The sequence below is a fragment of the Cebus imitator genome, unplaced genomic scaffold (genome assembly GCF_001604975.1).
Source record: "Cebus imitator isolate Cc_AM_T3 unplaced genomic scaffold, Cebus_imitator-1.0 Scaffold104, whole genome shotgun sequence".
Lineage (NCBI taxonomy): Eukaryota > Metazoa > Chordata > Mammalia > Primates > Cebidae > Cebus > Cebus imitator.
Genome location: NW_016107419.1, coordinates 5,777,390 through 5,799,822, shown reverse-complemented (window position 1 = coordinate 5,799,822; position 22,433 = coordinate 5,777,390). Strand labels below are relative to the sequence as shown.

Sequence of the window (22,433 nt, the reverse complement as noted above, 5' to 3'; positions counted from 1 at the left end):
TGAATGTCCTTCTCCCCATGGGTGGGTGGAGATGGCAGAGGCATGGCAGGTTGACGTGGTCCTGAGTGTCTGATTAACCAAACTTACCTGAAGAAGGCTGGTAAAAATGAGGACCGGTCTGGCTTAGCATCCACTGAATCTGAATCTTCACTTGCTGAATCCCCAACTCCCTGCTCTTCAACACAGCCCTGATCGTCTGCCATCTGGAAAGAGAAAAAACAAGCCACAAGGTCAGTGGCATCACTGGCTTTGTGATATTTTTAAATGACACTCATTAGGTGACATGGTTTTCGATTATGCCTAGGGGTGAGCAGTTTTGCATATTTAAGCTTCAGGGTTATTGCCCCATTAATGCATTCAAATAAGTGAATATGCCTACATCCCAGAGACTACACATATGGCAGCAAAGAAAACGAAGTCCTTGCCCTCAGGGAGCTTCTTATCCAACATCCACAATTTTGTTGTATGTTCACTGCATACAAGAAACAGTGGAAGATTTGTCAAGGTTTACAACAAAAAATTTCCCCCTAAATTCCTAGCAGGTCACTGAGTGCTCATACACAGTTCAAAAACAGTGACAACCTGGAGTATTAGGCTCTCTTTCTATGTCAGATGATTTTCCATGGCTCTATACAAAATAGATTTCCATCAAATTACATTCCTGCTTGAGAATCTTCAAGAGATCCCCATTAACTACAAGTTCAATCCGTCTCCTTGGATTTTAAGGCATGAACCTCCCTCCCTGAATGTCCCCCTCCCCATGGATGGGTGAAAATGGCAGAGGCATGGCAGGCTGATGTGGTCCAGAGTCCCTGATTAGTCTGGGAGTCAGCATACTATGGCCCAACACTTGTTTCTGGAAGAAGTGTTTGACTGGAAAACAGCCATGTCCATTCATTTATGTATTGCCTATGGCTATTCCTCTCTACAAGTAGAGTTGAGTGATTATGGCCACAAAGCCAAAAATATTTACTACCTGGCCCTTTCCCACCCTCAACCTGCCTTCGTTTCCCACATAGCCTTTGTATGTGGCTTGTTTATCTGTACTCTGCTGTTTGGCTCCCATAAGACAATGTCAGTTCATCATAGCAGAGGTAGCTGGAACACAGAGGTTTTACTAAAATATTTAATTAAATGGAAGCCTGGATGAAACACACACCCTAAGGGAATAGAATTAGCTAAAGGTGATGCAGCTGGCCCAAGGCAGAGCCAGTATTGGAATCACTTTTTTTTTTCTTTTAGATGGAGTCTCACTTTGTTGCCCAGGGTGGAGTGCAATGGCACAATCTCAGCTCACTGCAGCCTCCGCCTCCCAGGTTCAAGTGATTCTCCTGCCTCAGCCTCCCAAGCAGCTGGGATTACAGGTGTCCACCACCACGTCTGGCTATTTTTTTTTTGTATTTTTAGTAGAGACGGGGCCTGGCTTTTGGCCAGGAAGAGGTGGGCAGATCATGAGGTCAAGAGAGCAAGACCATTCTGCCCAACATGGTGAAACCCTGTCTCTACTAAAAATACAAAAATTATCTGGGTGTGGTGGCACAAGACTGTTCTCCCAGCTACTTGAGAGGCTGAGGCAGAAGAATCGCTTGAACCCTGAAGGTGGAGGTTGCAGTGAGCTGAAATCGCACCACCGCACTCCAGCCTGGCAACAGAGCGAGAGTTTGTCTAAACAAACAAACAAAAAAAGAATGAAGATGCACACATTACAATAATGTCTTTTGTAGTAACTTGGATGGAGCTGGAGGCCATTCTAAGTGAAGTAAGTCAGGAATGGAAAACCAAATATTCTATGTTTTCACTTATAAGTGGAAGCTAAGCTATGAGTATGCAAAGGCATACAGATTGGTATTATAGATATTGGAGACTCAGAAGACGGGAGGGTGGGAGAAGGATGTGGGATTTAAAAAACTACATATTGGGTGCAATGTACGCTACTTGGGTTACAGCTGCACTAAAATTTTAGACTTTACCACTTCACAATTAATCCATGTAATCAAAATATACTTGTACTCCAAAAGTTATTGATATATATGTGCACATGTATATCTATCTATATGCATATATATGTACATCCACATACGTGCACACACACACACACTCACACACACATGGAAAAGCAACTTATTACATACAAAGAGATAACCATAAGATCACCTACAGACTTCTTACCAGAAACCTTGCAGGCTGGGAAAGAGTGGGATCATATAATCAAAGTGCTAAAAGAAAGAAACTGCCAAACACAAATATTATATCCAGAAAGGCCGTCCTTCAGAAATGAAGAAAAGGCAAATACTTTTCTGAGACACACAAAAAATAAGGATGTTCATCACTAGATCTGCCTTACAAGAAATGCTAAAAGGAATACTTCAGGTTTAAATGAAAGGACACTCTTTAGCTACATGAAATATGAAGGTATAAAACTCACTGGCAAAGATAAGTGTATAGTCAAATCCAGAATATGCAAATAATTTATAGGTAGTCTTCGACTTACAATGGTTGACTTAAGATCTTTTGTCTTTCCAATGCTGCAAAAGCAAAACACGTCATATAGAAACCATACTTCAAGTGACCATACACACATTCTGTTTTTACTTGTAGTACAGTATTGATAAATTATATGAGGTATTCAACACCTTGCTATAAAATAAGCTTTGTATTAGATGCTCATGCCCAGCTGTAGGCTAATGTGTTATGAACGTGTTTAAGATAGGCTAGGTTAATCTCTGAAATTCAATAGATTAGTTCCATTAAATGTATTTTTGGCTTATATTTTCAACTTACACTGGGTTTATAGGGATGTAACCCCATCATAGGTGGAGGAGCATCTGTATTACTTGTGTATAAATCACTCTGAACTCTACTAAAGTTAAAAGACAAAAGTATTAAAAATAACTATAGCTTCAATAACTATAGCTATAATAGTTGTCAGTGGATATACAATATAAAGAGATGTAAACTGTGACACCAATAACATAAAACATGGAAGGAGAGAGTAAAACTGTAGAGTTTTTGAATGTGAGTGAAGTTGAGTTGTTGCTATGGTCTGAATGTTTATGTCCCCCCTCCCCACCAAATTTATACATTTAAATCTATTCACCAATGTCATAGTATTAGGACATGGGGCATTTGGGGTGTGATTAGGTCACAAGGGTAAAGCCCCCATAAATGAAATTAGTACCTTTATAAAAAGAGAGCTGCCTTGCCCTATCTACCATGTGATAAGATATCATAAATGAACAAGGAAATGAAACTTTGCTATACACTGACACTGTTAGTACTTTGATCTTGAACATGCCAACCCCCAGAACTACGAAAAATATATTTCTGTTGTTTATAAGCTACCCAGTTTAGGGTATTTTTTAATAGCATCCCAAATGGACTAAGTTGTTATCAACTTAGAATAGACTGTTCTAACTATAAGGTGTTTTGTGTAAGCTTCATGGTAATAACAAAGCAAAAACCTATAGTAGATATACAAAATATATACAGAAAAAAAAAGTATATCATTAAAAATGATCAAATCACAAAGGAGGGCAGGAAGAGAGGAAGAGAGAAACAGATAAACTATAAAGCGGTCAGAACACAATTATAAAATGGCAACAGTGAGTCCTTTACCTATCAAAAATTTCTTTAAATGTGAATGGTTTAATTTTCCAATCAAAATACATACAATGACTGAATAGAGTAAAAAAATAAGATCCAACTATATGATATTTACAAGAGACTCACTTTAGATTTAAGAACACACATAGGCTAAAAGTGAAGGAATAGAAAAAGATGTTCCATATGAATGGTAACCAAAAGAGAGCAGGGGTGGCTATACTTATATCAGACAAAATAGACTATAAGTAAAAAACTGTCGATATAAAGAAGGTCATTATATTATAATTATGGACATCAATTTATCAAAGATATAACAACTGTACATATATATGCACCAACATTAGCACACCTAAATATGTAAAACAAGTATTAATAGAACTGCAGAAAGAAATAGCACTAAATAATAGTAAGGGACTTCAAAACCTTACTTGCAACAATGGATATTTCATCCAAACAGAAAATCAATTAGGAAACAGTGGACATGAACAACACTAGTCCAAATGGACCTAACAGATATATATACAACACTTCATCCAACAGGAGCAAAATACAGATTCTTCTCAAGTGCACACAATATTCTCCAAGATGGATCACATGCTAGGCTACCAAACAAGTCTTAATTAATTTAGGAAGACTAAAGTCATATCATGTATCTTTCTGACCACAATGGTATGAAAACAGAAATCAGTAACAGGAGAGAAATTAGAGAATTCACAAATATGTGGAAATTAAGCAATACACTGGTTTTCTTTGACCCAGAACAACAAAACTAGAAAACACTGATGAAAGAAATCAGACAAATAAATGGAAAGATATTCCATGTTCATGGATTGGAAGAATTAATATTGTTAAAATGTTCATGCTGCTCAAATTGATCACTGAACAGATTCAATGCAATCCCTATCTAAATTCCAAAGGCATTTTTCGCAGATACATAAAAAACAATTCTAAAATTCATATATAGCCATAAAAGACACCAAATAGCCAAAGCAAACTTGAGCAATAACAAAGCTAGAGGCATCACATTTCTTCACTTCAAATCATATTATAAAGCTATAGTGATCAAAACAGTATGACACTGGCATACAAACAGACACATGGACCAATAGAACAGAATAGAGAGCCTGGAAATAAACCCACACATTACAGCCAACTAATTTTTGACAAGGGTGCCAAAAATATGCTGTATAGAAAGGATAGTATCTTCAGTAAAGGGTGTTGGGAAAACTGGATATCCATATGCAAAACAATAAAACTAGACTCTTATCTTACACCATACAAAAAAAAAATCAACTCAAAATGAATTAAAGACTTAAACATAAGACCTGAAAACTTAAAACTCCTGGAAGAAAGCATAGGGAGAAAGCTCCTTGACACTGGTCTTGGCAATGAGTTTTTGCATATGACACTAATCCATAGGCAACAAAGACAAAGATAAACAAGTGAGATTACACCAAAATAAAAAGCTCTGCACAGTGGGAAAACAATCAAAAAAATGAAAAAGCAACCTATGGAATGGGAGAAAATATTTACAAATCATATATCTGAAAAGGGGTTAATATCCAAAATACACAAGGAATTCACACGACAGAATAGCAAAAAACAAATAATTAAAAAATGGGCAAAGAACCTGAATAGACATTTCTCTAAAGATATACAAATGGGCAACAAGTATAGAAAAGGTGCATCAGGGAAATGCAAAGCAAAACCACAATAAGATATCATCTCACAACTGTTAGGATAGCTATTTTACATGTATATATATGTGTGTGTGTGTGTGTGTGTGTGTGTGTGTGTATACACATACACATAACGCATATATAATGTGTGTGTGTGTGTGTGTGTGTGTGTGTGTGTAAAGGTAAGTGTTAACAAGGATGTAAAGACAAGGGAACTCTTGTATACTGCTGGAGGAATATAAATTGGTACAGCTATAATGGAAAACAGTCTAGAGGTTCCTCAAAAATTAAAACTAGAAATCCCGTATGATCCAGTAATCTCACTTCTGGCTATATATCCAGGGAAACTGAAATCAGGATCTCAAAAAGATACCTGCATTCCCACATTCACTGTAGCATTACGGAAACAATCTAAATGTCCATCAATGAATGAACAGATAAAGAATATGTGGTATACACATACAATGGAATACTATTCTGCCATAAAAAAGAAGGAAATCTTGCCATCTGAGACAAGGTGGATGAACCTGGAGAGCATTATGCTAATTGAGATAAGCCAGACACAGAAAGATAATTACTGTATGATCTCACATTTATGTGGAATCTCACAGAGTCAAACTCTTAGGAGTGGAGAATGGAATGGTGGTTGCCAGAGGTCGGGTGGGGGCAGGGAGGAGGAAATGGGGAAGTAATAGTCAAAGTGCACAAACTTTCAGTTGTGCAAGATGAATAAATTCTAGAGATCTACTATACAGCATAGTACCTGTAGCTAACAACACTGTATGGTATACTTACAGTTTGCTAACAGGGTAGATATAGTGAATGTTCTTACCACACAAAAAAATAACAGTATTAAAGGGTGTGGGAGGGAACTTTAGGAGGTGGTGGCTTTGTTGATGACGGTGATGACTTCATGGGTATATCTCTTCTTACCCCCAAACTTGGTATGTATACATGCATTAAAGATGCCTAGCTTTTTATATTTCAACTATCCCTTAATAAAGTGATTTTGAAAAAGGGGAAGACCCTGAGCAAAATGATTCCTAAGAAAGCCAAGCCTTTGTTTTGATATTATTGGAACTGCTGAGACTTTTGGAGACTTTTCTTCATTCATTCATTCAATTGATATTTACTAGAAGTTAGAAATTAGGGATATATTTGTCAGAAAATTGACCTGGTCCTGCCATGTTGAGAAACAGACATGAAAGAAAGAATGGCGTCTAGGTTGAACTGCAACTGTGGTGTGTGCCTTGTGGGTGAACAATCTGTAGCTGCACCAGGGAAACTCAAGAGCCTCAGAGAAATTAGGGAAAGTTCTCAGAGCTGAAAAGCGGGAAGCAGAGAGGGCAGGCAGGAGCAATTCGGGCAGAGAGAACTGTGAACTCATGAAACATCTTAAATGTTCCATCAAAGGATGGGTATAGCTTAAACTCCTCATTCTTCTCAGACACTAGGCAAGGGCTTTGGACTTAGCTACTGAGATGTAAAATTCAGGCGATTTCTGTGGCTCAATAATGGGACACTTTCCAGAACTTTTCCTCCAAACACGAGGACATTAGGTCTTCTGTCTGAAACCTACAGCCTCCTTCTGGGTTGATGCTGAACACCGCCTACAGTGACAGACGGCGACTCTTCTAACGATCCAAGTCAGGAGTGGTGGGACTTGACTCAAATCCCTAAAGCTAAACAGTCAGTTACTTTCTTATTCCTATGAGACTGGGATTGATTTTTAGAACCTCCAAAGGGCAATCATAGCCCAGGGTGGCAACCAAGTGGGGGTGTCTGATCTCAGACACATCCTTTCAGTCAAACCAAGACCTGGTTTTGACCCCTAATGTCCTCCTTTATCATCACAGTGCACCAAGAAAATCCAGACCTATCTCAGTTCTGCCAAGCTGCCCGGGGAGGACACACCTGGCATTATTTTCTCATATCTATCCCCTTCTTACAGTCCAGGCTGCAAAGAGCAGTCATTTGAGGGAGACTGCTTATCCCACTGTTAAATATGTCTGACTTCTCTTTAAATGAATTAATACACGAGACACTCAAAGCACTGACAATGCTAGGCACATAACTAGTCTCGGTTGGTCACTGTAATTCTTATTCTTACTATTAGCCACAAGGACTGTCACTGTTTGCAGTCTGAAACCTTATCTTAATTTTTTTTTTTTTTTTGATCATAGAAAGTGTCAGGTGCATGGCAGGCACCAAATCCATATTTCTTTATAAACCTAACTTAAATGTATTTTCAAATCCTTCAGCCCCTTGAATAAACTTCTGTCCAAACAACAGAACCAAGGAGACCTAGGAGGGTGGTTGAGAACACAGAGATCTGGGGTTGAATCAGTTGTTCCACATATTAGCCATGGGACCTCAGACAAAGTGCTTAAGTCGCTAAGCCTCAGTTTCCTTGTCTGTAAAATGGGAAAACAATGGTACCTATGTCACAGGTGGTTGGGAGGATGAATGAAACATTGCACGTAAAACGCTAGGTACGGGGTGGCACATTCAAAATAGTCAAGAAATATTCCCATTATCACCATTGTCCCCTAGACTAATACACAACTATCAGCCTTCACTGATGTTTAAAAACCACATCTATATTTTAAACAGATTTTGTGGGGAGCGGAAAAAAATTCCTGCAGTGATTATTTCTAAATATGTTGAACAGGGGCCCAAATGTTGGGGAACTGGTACATAGCTCGGCAGGAAATCACTGCCCAGCCACTGTCTAAACTTTCTACTTTCATAAGGGGGAGAATGGACTGCAGCTGCTTTTCCTGAAAAGTGACAACATGCAATTTATGCCTCACTTCTTGCCCAATAAAGAGAATCTTCCTAAAGGGCACACAGAGAAGACCTGAAAATCTCCCCCTCTTTCCTCTAGCAGCTGGGAAGGGGAAAGGGAGGCTCTGCTGGACACTCAAGTGCTCCGCTGTGTCACCCGAGGCTCACGGCACTGCTAGGCCAGGGCCTTTACCTTGGTATTCCAGAAACTTTAGTTTCTTCAGAGAGGTTAAGTAACCTCCCCAAAGCCACAGAGTTTCCAGGTGGCAGAAGGTGGACTGTGAATCTAGGCAATGGCGGTGCCAAGGGTGAAGGTCAGGCGAGACCGAGAAGGAGGAAATAGCCTGTAAGTTGAGACAACACGAGAGCCACGTCAGCTAGCCCAGGAGCCGAGGAGTTCAAGAGTAAAGGGCAATGACATACCCACAATCACCTACAAGTAATTTTAATGCTCCATAAACTTCAAAGCTGTCGCCTGGAGCCTAACAGTCCACACATCTAAATGTCCCCGGCCTTATTTCCACTTCCTCAAGGTCCCTCTAGGAGCCCTGCTGCAAGGATGCTCAGCTCCAGCGTACTCAGCCTCCACAGAGTCACTGCCGCGCACCGCGCACCATGCACCATAATCACCTCCGTCCATCCCCGCAACAGGCAGCGAGGATCACCCCGGTACCCATTTAGCAGACAGAGGATCAAGGTCCCACCGCCGGCAGTCAGGGCGGGAACCGGAACCCAGACGAAAGAGCCCGCGCTGTTGGCCGCAGCGCCAGATCAGGAACCCTCCTCTCCCACATCTCGAAAGTGCGAGGTGTCCCCCAGCCTGCTCGTTAGGAGGGAAGGGAGGACAAGCTGAAATAGGCAAGCGGTGATGAGGCCGGAAAAGGCCCTCTTCCCAAAGTGTGTTTCCGCGCAGGCCGTCGGGGCACTCTGTTCCACTCAAGCAGGCTCCCCTAGACCACTCGAAGGACGGATGGGGAGGAGGAAGCCGGCAGGAAGAAGGGAGCCAGAGCGCGCACGGCCAGCGGGCGGGAGAGGCGCAAGCTGAGGCGGGGTCTGCAGTTACCTTCCTCAGGGTGGTCGGGCGGCTGGGGCTGGCACAGTCCGTCGCTCCGCAGCTAGGGTCTGGGGCCTCTTTAGCTAAAGCGAAAGTAAAGCTCCGGCACCGCGAAGGAAGGAGCCGCCCAGGGTAGGGCCGGGTGGGGCTCGCGCCGCCCCAGGTTCGGCACAGTGAGCTCGGCAGGGGTGGCAGGGCCCAAAGGGACTCGCGCCGCCGCGCGCATAGTGTCTGGAGGGCGCCCTCTGCAGAGCTGGCCGCGCGCTCTGCAAAGTTGACCCCTCGCTCTACAAAGTTGAGCCTGCGCGCGGGACAGCGCCCACAGCAAAGTTTTCAGTTTCCGGGAACAGCCCAGCCGCCGCAGGCCCTTCCGGGAAAACGCAAATCTGCCAAACTGGCCGCGCTCCAAGTGGCTTAAACAGCGCAGACTTCGCGGCGGCGCTCAGTGATCAGGGGCGCTCTAGTGGTCACCTCCACTTCCCCGCCCCCCGTGTAGACCTCGACCTGGGCCTCCGCACCAACCCGGGGACCCATTTCCCACAGCCAGAGGCTCTTCCTAGCGAGACCCGGATCCCAGCCGGAACTGCTTGCGTCCCCCGGGGGACTCCCCGCCTGCCTCGGCGTGCGTACCCTCCAAGGCTGATCCGCCTCGGGCCCGCTGTGGCATCGGCTGTGGACTTCTGGCCTCCTAGACGTTGTTTTGTCGGGCCGCCCTCCTGCGCGGGTGGGCGGAGGACGCTAGCTCAGCTTTAAACGAAGTATCCACCTGGCAGCCCAGCTAGCTGGTGGAGACGCTGCGCCTGGATCTTTCGGGAAATGTTTGTTGCGCGCCCCCATGTGACGGGACTGGGTATGCGGCCGGCAGCCAGTCAAATATGGGAGAGCACGTCCTCGGATTTCAGTTCCCCCTAACCCCACAAAACACACACACACACACACACACACACACACACACACACGGATTCCAGTTCACCCTGACCCCACAAAACACATACACACATACACACACACGCACGGATGCCAGTTCACCCTGACCCCACAAAACACATACACACACAAACACATGGATTCCAGTTCACCGTGACCCCACAAAACACATACATACACACACACACACACACACAGATTCCAGTTCACCCTGACCCCACAAAACACATACATACACAAATACACACAGATTCCAGTTCACTCCGACCCCACAAAACACACACACACACACACACACACACACACACACACACACGACTTTTCATCCTGGCTCAAGGAAGCAGCTAATTAACTCACACTGAGGTGTAAAATACCTGAGAAGAAACTGTAGTTTTAGTCATATCAGACACGCAGTATTTACTTTTAGGAACCATCAAATCCTTCAGTGAATGGAGTACAAGCTTAGCGGTCAACATCAGGCAAGAACCCAGTCTTCTCTTTTTGTTTTCTTGCTTTCCTGTGGGCCTGAAACTTCAGCATTTGTCTCTCAAATCTGTCCAGGTGAGGACGCTTTCTTGATTTGAAAAAAAGACTGGCCCCTGGCAAGTGTAAAGGAATAATCATAATTGATTAACTTATGGGAAAATCCTGAATTCATGAATATTTTAACTGGCAGTGATACAATTCCTAATGTGGCTGCCCTAGTCTTTTTTAATACCCACGTTCCTAAAATGTTGGAAGTAAACTAAACCATTTAGACACTAAGATAATTTGCTTTGTAAAGAAATTCGATTGTGAGTCATCTGAGAAATAATACTATTAGTAAAGCAAATAAGTTACTCTCTGATTTATTTAGTTTGTAAATCTAGGATCTTGCAGGTTATTCCTGGAATGTGGTGAATCAGTGTTACAGCTAAAAGAGGCGTTTACAACGAATCTCTGTTCATTTTCTAGATAAAGAATCTGAGGCTCAGCGAAGTTGCCACATCACAGACTTGGTAATGGCAGAAGTGGAATCAAGTTGCCTTAAAAAAAATAATTTTTCATTCACAAGAACGCTCTATCATAAATTATATCATGCAAATGTCACAATGTGTTGGCATGCAGGAATTCACATCTGGCTCAAATGAAGAGGTGGTTTGAAAGGAAACTTTTTTTTCTATTTATATTATTATTATATTTTAAGTTCTGAGATACATGTGCAGAATGTGCAGGTTTGTTACATAGGTATACACATGCCATGGTGGTTTTGCTGCACCAATCAACCCATCATTTTCATTAGGTATTTCTCCTAATCTATCCCTCCCCTAACCTCCCAACCCCCCCGACAGGCCCTGGTGTGTGATGTTCCCCTCCCTGTGTCCATGTGTTCTCATTGTTCAGTTCGCACTTATGAGTGAGAACATGCAGTGCTATGTTTTCTCTTCCTGTGTTAGTTTACTGAGTATGATGGTTTCCAGCTTCATCCATGTCCCTGGAAAGGAAACTTTTTTAGTTCCTTATCGTGACCTGGTGTGAGAAACTCCAAAGTTATTGCTCTAAGGCTGAATTATCACAGTATCAACAAGGAAATATGAAAGGGAAGAAATCATTGTGAACTTTTCCCTCTGTAATAATTCTACTAACACTTCGTATTCAAATGATGTTTTCTTTTAAATGTACACCCTCTGTCTCTCCAGCCTTGGGCCATGTAATTGTTTTATGTTTCCTTTCTATAGTCACATGATTATAGCATGAGCCTTCCCCCCATTCCAGAAAAGTCCTCCAGCCTCCCCTATTGGGATGGTTTCCAAAGGGGCTCATAGGTGCTCTTGGGCCAGTCCCTCTGAATCTTCCCTCTGGTCCTCCCCTCTGTTTGCTGGTGAATTCCCCATTTGCACCCTCCTGGGCATAGCACCCCTGAGGGGTGCCACCAGTGATTGCTTTTCCAATTCTCCACAGGACAGCTCAGGCCAGGCTATGACTTTATACAGGACTCCATGAAGGACATTGCAAGATTAACAGAAATGCCATTCTCAACACCCACAGGCCAAACCCAAACCCTGGCCCTTGGTGAGGCCTCAGCAGGTTTCTGCCAGGTGGAGAGAGTAGGAAGCTTAGGGTCCAAAAGGAATTTCTTTCTTCCCTGGAAGAAGGAATTCACGTTGTACCTGCTATTGATTGATTGCCTCACAACTTCAAATTTATCCTTTTTGTCTGCTCTGTGAAAATTGAACTAGGCCCTTTAAGTAGTTTTCCCTTGCCAGTGGCCTGATGTTTTGTGTGTGTGTGTGTGTGTGTGTGTGTGTGTGTGTGTGTGTGTGGGTAAGGGGCACTGGAGATTCATCATAGGATGGAAAGAGTTTTGCTTCCTGGTTCTGGTGTGTCTGGTGTGCTCCTGCAGAGGGCATGGCTTCTCAGCACCAGGTTCTTGGAGTGTAGTTGGTGGCCAGACCACCCAGCAGCTGCCAGCTTCCCCTGGCACCTGCTTCAGGTGGTTTTGTAGAGAGGGCCTCTGTTACCAGTGGAGGGTCTTGACTAAGAGTTGTCCGGGTTCTTGGTGTTTTGAACAAAGAATTGGACAAAATGCATAAACAAAGGAATGAAAGAATGAAGCAACAAAAGCACAGATTTATTAAAATCAAAGTATACTCCAGAGATTGGGAACCAGCTGGAGCCAGTGGCTCAAGAGCACTGATTACAAAATCTTCTGGGTTTTAAGTACTCTCTAGAGTACTTAAACCAAGTAACCCATTGGTTACTTGGTTACACCCTATGCACTTGAAGACTTAGCCTGAGACCAGTCTGATTGGTTGCAGGAGGTGACCAATCAGAGGCTGAAATGAAGTTACAAAGTTACACCCTATGCAAATGAAGACCTGGCTGGTGACCAGTTTGATTGGTTGAAGTGAAGGCTTCCGGCCTCCAGAACCTATTCTGCCTCACCTTCATTGAGATGCCTCATGAACTGGCTCTCTCTCTGGCACCTAGAGGGTGGATTTCCATAAAGTTCTAAAGGACAAATTTCTAGCAAGTTTCATGGGCATGGCACCTTGATGACTTCTCTGCCATCTAGGGAGAGCCTGAGCCATGCTGTCTTCAACAGGGTTTGGCTGTGACCCTTGGGGGTGAGGGGGAGATGAGGGCATACTCTGTGGGTCTCTATCTCAGCTCTAGGGGTAGTGGCTAGTTGTGTTATGTTCTTAGGGCTGAATTCTGTCTCCCTAAATGCATATGTTGAAGTCGTAATCCCTAGTACCTTAGAATATGACTGTATCTGGTAATTAGGATGGACCCTAATCTGAGTGACTGGTGTTCTTAGAAGAAGAGGTCAGGACACAGATATAGAGGGAAGACCGTGTGAGGACATAGGGAGAAGGTGGCCATCTACAAGCAGAGAGAGGCTTCTGAAGACAACAGCCCTGCTGATACCGTGTTTTTTGGATTTCTAGCCCCTGGAACTGTGAGAAAATACATTGTTGTTTAAGCCACCAAGCCTGTGGCACTTGGTTATGGCAGCCCTAGCAAAGTAACACATATGTCATTTGCAAGGATATCTGCTACTGCTATAGTTTTCAGAGTTCTCTTTACTTCTTACTAGCCAACCTCTTGATATTCCAACTCACTGTTACAGTTTATAATTTGTTATACAGTTGATCCTCCATATCCCCAGTTTCTGCATCTGAGGATTTAATCAACTGCAGATCAAATATACTTAAAAAAGAAGCAAAAATAACATTATAATAATACACATGATATAAATTTAAAAACAGTGCAATAGCTACTTACATAGCATTTATATTGCATTAGGTACTTTAAGTAGAGATGATTTAATGCATATGGGAGATTATATATAGGTTATATACAAATACTATGCCATTTTATATAAGGAACTCGAGCATGCATGGATTTTGGTATCCTCAGGGGCCAACCCCCCATGGATACTGAGGGACGACTGTGTTAATTCAGCTTACTGTGTGGTTTCTCTCTCCTGAGTGGGCCCAGATAGATACACCTGTGTATCCCCAGTCCAAGCACTGCTGTGGGGTCCAGCCCTATAGGGTCCCTTGAGTCCCTCTCTGCAGGTGTGGAGATGAGAAATTGTAGAAATAAAAGACACAAGACACAGAGATAAAGAAAAGAAAGTTTGGGGCCAGGGGTCCACTGCTATCCAAAGCGTGGAGACCGGCAGTGGCCCCGAGAGCCTGGAGACTCTGACTTTTATTGAGTACAAAGCGGGGGGAAGGGCAGGTAGGTTGAGGTAATGGTGGTCAGTGATAGGGTCAGGTAAATCACGTGTCTTGGAGATGGGGTCCCAAGACTTTGAAGAAGCCGAGGTCTGGAGAAAACCTAAGGTGTCAGCACTTTTTTCATATTTGTCAAGAAATAACAAGGTCACTAAGATTTATGTTACGATCACTAATTCTTATCTTCTAGGAAAAAGAGGAACCAGGTGCAGAAGCAGAACTTGAAAGTAGACATGGAAGGTGACCGCTGAAGCACAGCACCACATAGAGACAGTTAAGTCCCCGGATGTCTGTGGGCCTCCCTGACAGCTGTCAGGCCTACCACAAGAGCTTGGGAGAGCAGAGTTTTCTCCTCACTCCCCCGAGGAAGGAGACGTCTCCATCATCTTGGACGTCTCTTTCCCTAGCTGGCTAAACAGCAGGTGCTTTCACAGCGCTGACGCTGCCGCACAGCCAAGGTGTCCTCCAGCAGCCCTTATGCCGGCATGACAGAGGACTTAGAGCATCTTGCCTTGGGGTCACCTGTTTTCCATGCCACTTAAGTCCCATACTTCTTGACCTGAGACTTATTAGTAAGATTAAAGATTATATAATTATATGTGTTATATATTTATGATTACATATGAATAGGTATGTGATTATTTATTATTATATATAGGAATAACTATGTGTGACTACATCTCTAATTCTTTTCTAATTCTATGTTTATATGAGAACACACTGAGTCTTCAGACTCCTGCCTCAGCTCTTGCGGGATTTCCCCCCACACACTTCCTCGTTTCTGATTCTGTGACCTTCAGCGTTATGACTATCATAACTATCCATTTTCTGATGCAGAGAGAAACTTCCACCCCACCCACAGGGTGTGTCATTGTCTCCTGGCCAAGGAAAAGGTAACCCCAGCAGTTGGATATTATTATTCACACTTGAATAAGATTCTACTGCAATCAAAGCCCAGGCCATATAGGGCTGAACTGATTCGTAATCCTTTCCTCTACATTCCTCTCCACTCCCTCTCCCCAAGAGAACGTCAGACATGATTACTCCTGATGTTCTGGGAGCAGTCCCTCGGGCCAGGAGTTGCAAACTACCACCTGCAGACCACTTATGGTCTGTGTTTGTACAGCACACAAGCTAAGAATGGTTCTTACCTTTTTAAAGGGTCATAAAAACGAAAAGAATAAGTGCAACAGAGATTGACTGTATGTGGCATGCAAAGCCTAAAATATTTAAAGTCTGACATTTTACAGAAAAATTTGTGGACCTCTATCTCACACCAAATGACACAATCCCATCTTCAAAGCAAATAATCACTATGACGGTTAATATTAGGTGTCAATTTGATTGAACTGATAGATGCCTAGATGGCTGATAAAGCATTGTTCTTGGATGTGTCTGTGAGGGTGTTGCCAGAGGAGACTGACATTTGAGTTGATGGTCTGGGAGAGGAAGACCCACCCTTAATGTGGATGGGCACCATCCATTGGGCTGCCAGCTTGGCTAGAACAAAGCAGGTGGAAGAAAGGGGATAAGCTTGTCTGCTGAGTCTTCTCCGTCTTTCTCTCTTCCCATGCTTTTCAGGACACTAGGCTTCTTCTGCCCTTGGACATCAGACTCCAGGTTCCTCAGCCTTTGGACTCTGGGACTTGCACCAGTGACCTCCCAGGGGCTCAGAATGAGAGCTGCGCTGTTGGTTTCCCTGGTTTGGGGGCTTTTAGAGTTGGAGTGAACCAAACTACTGGCTTTTCCCTTTTCCCAGCTTGCAGCCTATCATGGGACTTTGCCTCGTAATTGTGTGAACCAATTCTCCCTAATAATCTCATATATATATGTGAGATTATTATATATATGAGATTATAATATATAATATATAATATATAATATATTATATATTATATATTATATATAATATATAATATATTATATAATATATAATATATAATATATTATATAATATATATTCTATGTAATATATATAATATATATTATATATTATATTGTATTATATATTACATTGTATTGTATATTATATAATATATTATATATTATATAATGCAATATATATTATATTATATATATGAGATTATTATATATATTATACATATATGAGATGATTATATCTCTCACATATATATGTGAGATTATTATATATATAAATATACACATATATGTATATATCCCCTATTGGTTCTATCCCTCTGAAGAACACTAACTAATATATAACTTTAAACCAAAGAGTGGCTTCAAGCCAGATTTAGGTTTGAGGAGATGTAGATTTTCTCTAATTTTCCTGGACACAGTACAGTTTCTATAAACCAACAGATCACTTGCTCGACCTCTCAGAGTGAAGCTTGGGCGTTAGGTAACCTCACCAATGTTTAGGTTTCCCTCAGGTGATAAGAGCTCCTTGCCTGATGAAGGTCACCATCATCTAGTGCTCAGGCCTTAATAACTGTACAGGAGAACTTCACTCTGAAGCCGCTGAGCCCCATCAGCCAGGACCCATGGAACTTTATCCCAAAAGAATACCCCTAATATTACTCCTCTGACTTGATTTGAAAAGGTGTTTTTTTTTTTAAGAGTAAAAACCAAATAATTCTAATTGACAAAAAAAGGTAAATAAATAAACATCCTAAGTAGCTGCTGAAATTTTTGTTGTGTCTGATGGTTTCTTTAGGTCTGTCTTCCTAACATACTTAAAATTTTTATCGTGAAAAAATTCTATTTTCTCTATACCCTTCCTGTACTATTCTATTTTGGAACTAGAGAATCAATAACTGGCTTGGTAATGAGCTCATTGTCCTTTTTGCTTTATTGATTCATGATACACTTATTGAAATGTAATAAACTATTCATAAACTTGCAAACTCCAGTTGTCTCAAAGCGTCTCCAAAGAGGTATGTATGTCTTTCAAAAAGATTATGTTACCTATTTTAAACCATTTTGATTTTATTTGTAGGTGAAATGCTGACTCATAGCCCTTGATTCCTGTTTTAGAGTTCAGGCAATCCTCTCTAAAAAATGTTCTTGAGGTACCTGGGGAGAATAACAATTTCAGGTACATGAAGGGTTGTTAAGCAGAAGGCGATTGCCATCTTTGCTTAATTTCCAGGGAGGCTACAACAAGGGAAAAGGCAAATGAAGTTGTAGATATGAAAATAACTATACCTTGGTTTTCTGTAGCTCTTCCAGCCCAATGTGTTCAAAGAATCTTCAATAGATATTTTACTTTCACGGTATATGTATGATGACGATAGCACTGTGAAAAGTAAGACAATGCTTAAGGAATTTTCCCAAGGTCACACAAGGGGGAGGTCTAATTTCTATTTTCTTGACTTTCTTGTAGTGAGAGTTGTTAAAAATTGAAATTGATCTTTATAAAGACTTAGCATCTCTCAATTTGGAACACTTGACAAAGAATAGCCAATAAACTGGTTTATCTACTAAATTAGGAGCAGACAGGGTTGAACCTAATTTAGGCGCTTTCTGCCTCTGTTTTTCTAAGATTCTAGAATCTTTCAAATAGAATATCTAAATACAGGCACTATTTTTTCTGCCAATTTAGAAACGTCTGGATTCAATTATAGAAAATATTGTGTATAAGACACAATGGATATGGTTTAATAGCTTGAGTACCTTCGTGTAAAGTAAAATCAAATATACTTTTACCATTCTTTCACGAGTTCAAGTCATAAAATAAAGTTTACCATTTATGAATAATATCTGTACTAACGATGATTTCTTGACTCCATAATGAAAACTTATCAATATTATAAAATCCTTTGTGCCACTTGTTTTAGAAAAGAAATCACATTGATGTTATAATAGAACAGTGTCATGTCAGATTTTTACTATCTGTGATTAACATTGCAGAGGACCTGATTCCTTATATTATAGTTAAATATATAGCAAAAAAAGATAATGAGATTCCAATGTACTTAGAAGTGTCTTGCCTATTAATTTATTGAAATAAGGCTAGTTTCTTAAAGGGAAGAACTACTAGAAAAGTAACATTTTCATTCTGAAGTCATCCCTTGATGATGACTTTAAACAGTTATTTTGGTGGTCTCATAATTATTCTCCCTACCTCCTGTTTCTCCTATGCCTATTCCTTTTCTGCAGACCATCTCCAAGGTTACATTCCCAGAACGTCTTTCTCTATGATATTCTACTTCTGAGAAACTTTTATAACTCCTGTTTATCTACAGGACAAAGTCTAATCTTCTGAGGTTGGTATCAACGTTCTCTACGCTCCTTAGGAGTGGATGAAATAACTCAGGGACATCTGTAGAGGACTAAAATCAAAATCTTACGAAATAACATGTAAAGAAAGGGCAAAGTATGAGAGGCCAGAGGAGAAGATAGAGAGTCAGAACCAGAAAAGCGCATTGTCAAGCACATTCACTCAAGATGTAAACAGTGACAAAGTCAATGCTAAATTAACAAAGAAAAATTGGATGCAATTAAATGTTTTCACAGCATACAGGGAATTGGGGTATTTGCAACAGTTAATAGTAGAGTTTCTTAATCATTTGTCCTGAGGCGGAGTGTCTCAAAGTGTGTCCATGTACTGGAATCACCTGGGGAGCCTGTTAAGATGCAGTTTTCTGGGACCATCCCAAACATGCTAATTAGAATCACAAGAGTTAATCTGTCTAGTCACCAGTTTTCCCCCAGGATGATTTTTGTATACACTGGACTCCCAGAACCACTGTTACCCAGAATGAAGCCCAGACTTCTAAGGCTGGTATCATGGTTTATAATATGGCTCCAGCTCACCTTTCTAACCTTTTCTACTATAAAGGTACTCCCCTATAAAAATTCTCCAGTATAGCTCTATTTGTATTTTTCTTTTCCTTTTTTTTTGAAACAGAGTCTCATTCTTGTTGCCCAGGCTGGAGTGCAATGGCACAATCTTGGCTTAGCGCAACCTCCACCTCCAGGGTTGAAGTAATTCTCTTAGCCTCCCTAGTACCTGGGATTATAGATGTACGCCACCACGCCTGCCTAATTTTGTATTTTTAGTAGAGACAGGGTTTCTCCATGTTGGTCAGGCTGGTCTCGAACTCCTGACCTCAGGAGATCCGCCCCTCTGTCTCTCAAAGTGCTGGGATTACAGGCGTGAACCACTGTGCCCAGCCTACTTTGTATTTTTCTTAGATTATGCCCTTCTCTAACTTGCTCTTTACTCTAAATCCATCATTACTCAGTGTCTTCTGACCCCATTATTTCTTCTGCCTCTGTCACCTTTGGCATTATGATTGTGCCACTCTCAATACTTGTGATGTATTTTATATGATTAATCATATGACTTTAATTTTTTATATTAATATGTCGACTGCAAGAGTATAATATTGGGCATAGAGAGTATAATGGTAGGCAGAGATAGTACAGTGTGTTACTGTACATAATACAGTGTGTTTACACTATATCTGCCTACCATTATATTGTCTAAGTCCTATCTGTACTAAAAATACAAAACTTAGCTGGGCATGGTGGCAGGCATCTATAATCCCAGCTACTCAGAAGGCTGAGGTAGGACAATGGCTTGAACCTGGGAGGTAGAGGTTGCACTGAGCCAAGATCACGCCACTGCACTCCAACCTGGGCGACAGAGCAATATTCTGTCTGAAAATAAGAAAAGGAAAAAAAAAACTATTTGAGTCTTTTCATAAAGCAAACTTTTTCCTTGCAAAACACCTCAAATTTTACTTATGGTACAAAAGTATTTAATAAGTGACAGATCAGTACAGAAAAACAGAGCTTATAGCTTTTCCTTTAAAACCAGAATGGCCAAGTGAAAAGTCAGTACAGATTCTTATTTTTACTATTAAAAAAAGTCAAAGGGACACACTGGGAATTGGACTACTATGTGTTTTTCTTTCTAGAGATGACATTCATGTTTTCTGATAAGTAATCTAACACACATTGCACTACACCAAAGCAGACAAACAGCCAGTAAGGCTGTGTTCTACCTGCTACTCATGCTGGGCTGGACAGTGGAACACCATCTTGGTAGGAGAGATTTTGACAGGAAAAAACTGCACTCCCTACCTAACCCAGAGAACCTAACAAACTGGTTTATACAGAAAGGATTTTCAGCAAACATGCAAGCACACTAACATGCTATAAGAATATGTTTCAGTCTATTTCTAGCACACTGCATACATTCATAGGTGCCTAGTAACATAGGAACGAACGCCAATGTAGAAAGCATTTTTGCCTTCACAGCACTATCACCTAAAAAGCTCACAGCATATAATACTTTGATCTTTTATGTGGATAATCATGGAAGTTCCAAGATCACATCCACTAGGTTAGCCTGAGTTTTCATCTATAAATTTTTTTTTTCAAAAATAATGCTTAAAAGAGACTTCTAGAAACAGTGGGGACTAAATCAGAACCAGAAGACAGTGACACTAGGACTGGAAATGTTAGGATTAGGAGGTGGCTTTTCAAGTGGAGCTTTTATGCAGAGGACGTCTCTTTCTGTTGATTCCTACAGCGGAGACAAGCTGTAATCACAGGAGATTCCGAAATCTCAAGATAAGCTAGAGTAACACGCTAGATAAATGGGAACTCCACTGAGGCTGAAGTACTGAAACCATGACCCATGTGAAAAAGGGGTGCAAGTGCACAAAAAGATTCATGCTGAGCCTGCTGGGACAGGGGGTGGTGACGGCGGGTTAGTCCACACTCACACACCAGCATGTATGCTAGGGGAAGGCCCCCCCGCCCAGGTGGAGTGCCTGACATGGGCTCACTTCAGAAGCGTGTTACTCAGAAGCTCCTGAGAGAGGTGTCTACTTGAGAAGGAGAGGAGTACTATGGTAAATGAATTCAAGAAGGTGTTTCAGGAGAAATAGGTCCAGGAGGGGTTAGGTCATTTTGGTTTTGACGTATCAATACTTAATATACACGAAGAGTTACATAAGTCAGTCTTTTTAAGATGTATTCTGTCATCATGAGCTGAGCCTATTGGGCCGGTGACATCCAGAATAATCCCATTCATTGGCTGGAGGTAGGACCTAGTGCCGCAGATTGCTCGGGGTAGCTGGCACAGATGATGATTTGCACAACGATGTCATCACTAAGCCACTGCCTAAATCCAGTCCTCGGCCTTCTTTTTCTGCTCTGTAGTCCAAAAACATTTCTTTAAAAGCCTGAAAATCTGTAAAGGTGAGCAGCATGTCGAATGTGTCACCAGCCACTTCATCTTTATAGTGCTGTAATGTTGTGGTGAAAGCTGCCATGTTGAATCCAGAAATTCGCTCCAGCAGCTTGAATATATTTTTCTAACAGAGAAATGCATTCATTAAAAACAGATGTGTAGGTGAATTTATTCTCTTCCGTGTCTTCAAACTCCAGGTAGTACTTGTCCATGAAATTTCTCTGTAATCACTGGAACTCGTCATCCATGACAATGTCCTCTAAATATCTAACCACAGCAACAAATTCTGCATCAGAGGCGGAGGAGAAAGACAGCGCAAAGCTCTCTTCTAAGGCGTCCATCGCCCCGGCCCCGCGTAGGCTCCTACCCCGACCGCGGCCCAACCCACAAGCAGGGCGCGGCTGCCGGCCAGGTTAAGGCCTTGCAGCCAAGGCCGCGGCCGCTCACTGTCTAGTCGGGTCAGCGCCTGCGCGCCAGGCCTGTCCCTCGGTAGCCAGCTGCGGCCACGAGCCAGCCCGGCCTCTAGGCCCCGCCCGGCCCTCTGCGGCCGCCGACGCCACCGCAGGTCCAGGCCTCGGTGATCGCTCTAAAGTAAACTTTTTATGACACAAAAATGTCTTAATTTATTTGGTTTACAAATCTGAATTTTGATGAAACAAGCTTTATTAAAACCCTTCTATATTTAATCTCAAAGCAGTTATGTGGGATACATCACAAATAGCCAACTTTGAGATAAATATGACTCTACTTCTTTTTACTGGACTTTTCCATGTGAATGAATTCTTCACACTGGGTTAGTCAGTATTTTTCTCTAAAGAAGCTTAATAAAATTTGACCCATTACATCAGCCTTTTATCTGAATGTGAAAAGAAGAATTTATGTGGAGAATGCACCACACCCTGTATAACAGTATCTGAGAACCATCAGATGTTATTGCTATAAACATTTGAGGTTGGGAAAGTAATTGTGGGCTTTTTTTTTTTTTT

The 22,433-nt window shown here is 41.7% G+C and overlaps 1 protein-coding gene, 1 long non-coding RNA gene and 1 pseudogene across 8 annotated transcripts in view; all 3 read right to left on the bottom strand.

The window, feature by feature from the left end:
• The window catches only part of CASP7 (caspase 7), a 41,893-nt gene extending 31,904 nt beyond the window's left edge, over window positions 1-9,989 (bottom strand). Inside the window, exons 1-3 of one of the 6 annotated variants that reach the window (XM_037741722.1) lie at window positions 9,754-9,953; window positions 8,263-8,413; window positions 88-203 (exon numbers count right to left, since the gene is read on the bottom strand). In XM_037741722.1, the coding sequence (XP_037597650.1) occupies window positions 88-203 (116 nt within the window). In that variant the 5' untranslated portion in view covers window positions 8,263-8,413; window positions 9,754-9,953. Of the gene's footprint in view, window positions 1-87; window positions 204-8,262; window positions 8,414-8,699; window positions 8,911-9,132; window positions 9,701-9,753 lie in introns of those variants that run through there. The other 5 variants (XM_017537616.2, XM_017537617.2, XM_017537613.2 and 2 more) reach the window with 5 other exon arrangements.
• A 7,453-nt stretch (window positions 9,990-17,442) lies between these two features.
• The window catches only part of LOC119472554, a 26,529-nt gene continuing 21,538 nt past the window's right edge, over window positions 17,443-22,433 (bottom strand). The window contains exon 3 of the long non-coding RNA XR_005201700.1: window positions 17,443-17,535. This is a non-coding gene — a long non-coding RNA (uncharacterized LOC119472554). The remainder of the gene's footprint in view (window positions 17,536-22,433) is intronic.
• Window positions 21,077-21,859, bottom strand: LOC108310543 (annotated as a pseudogene). The gene has a single exon (XR_001827797.2). The product of XR_001827797.2 is annotated as an ADP-ribosylation factor-like protein 2-binding protein (transcript).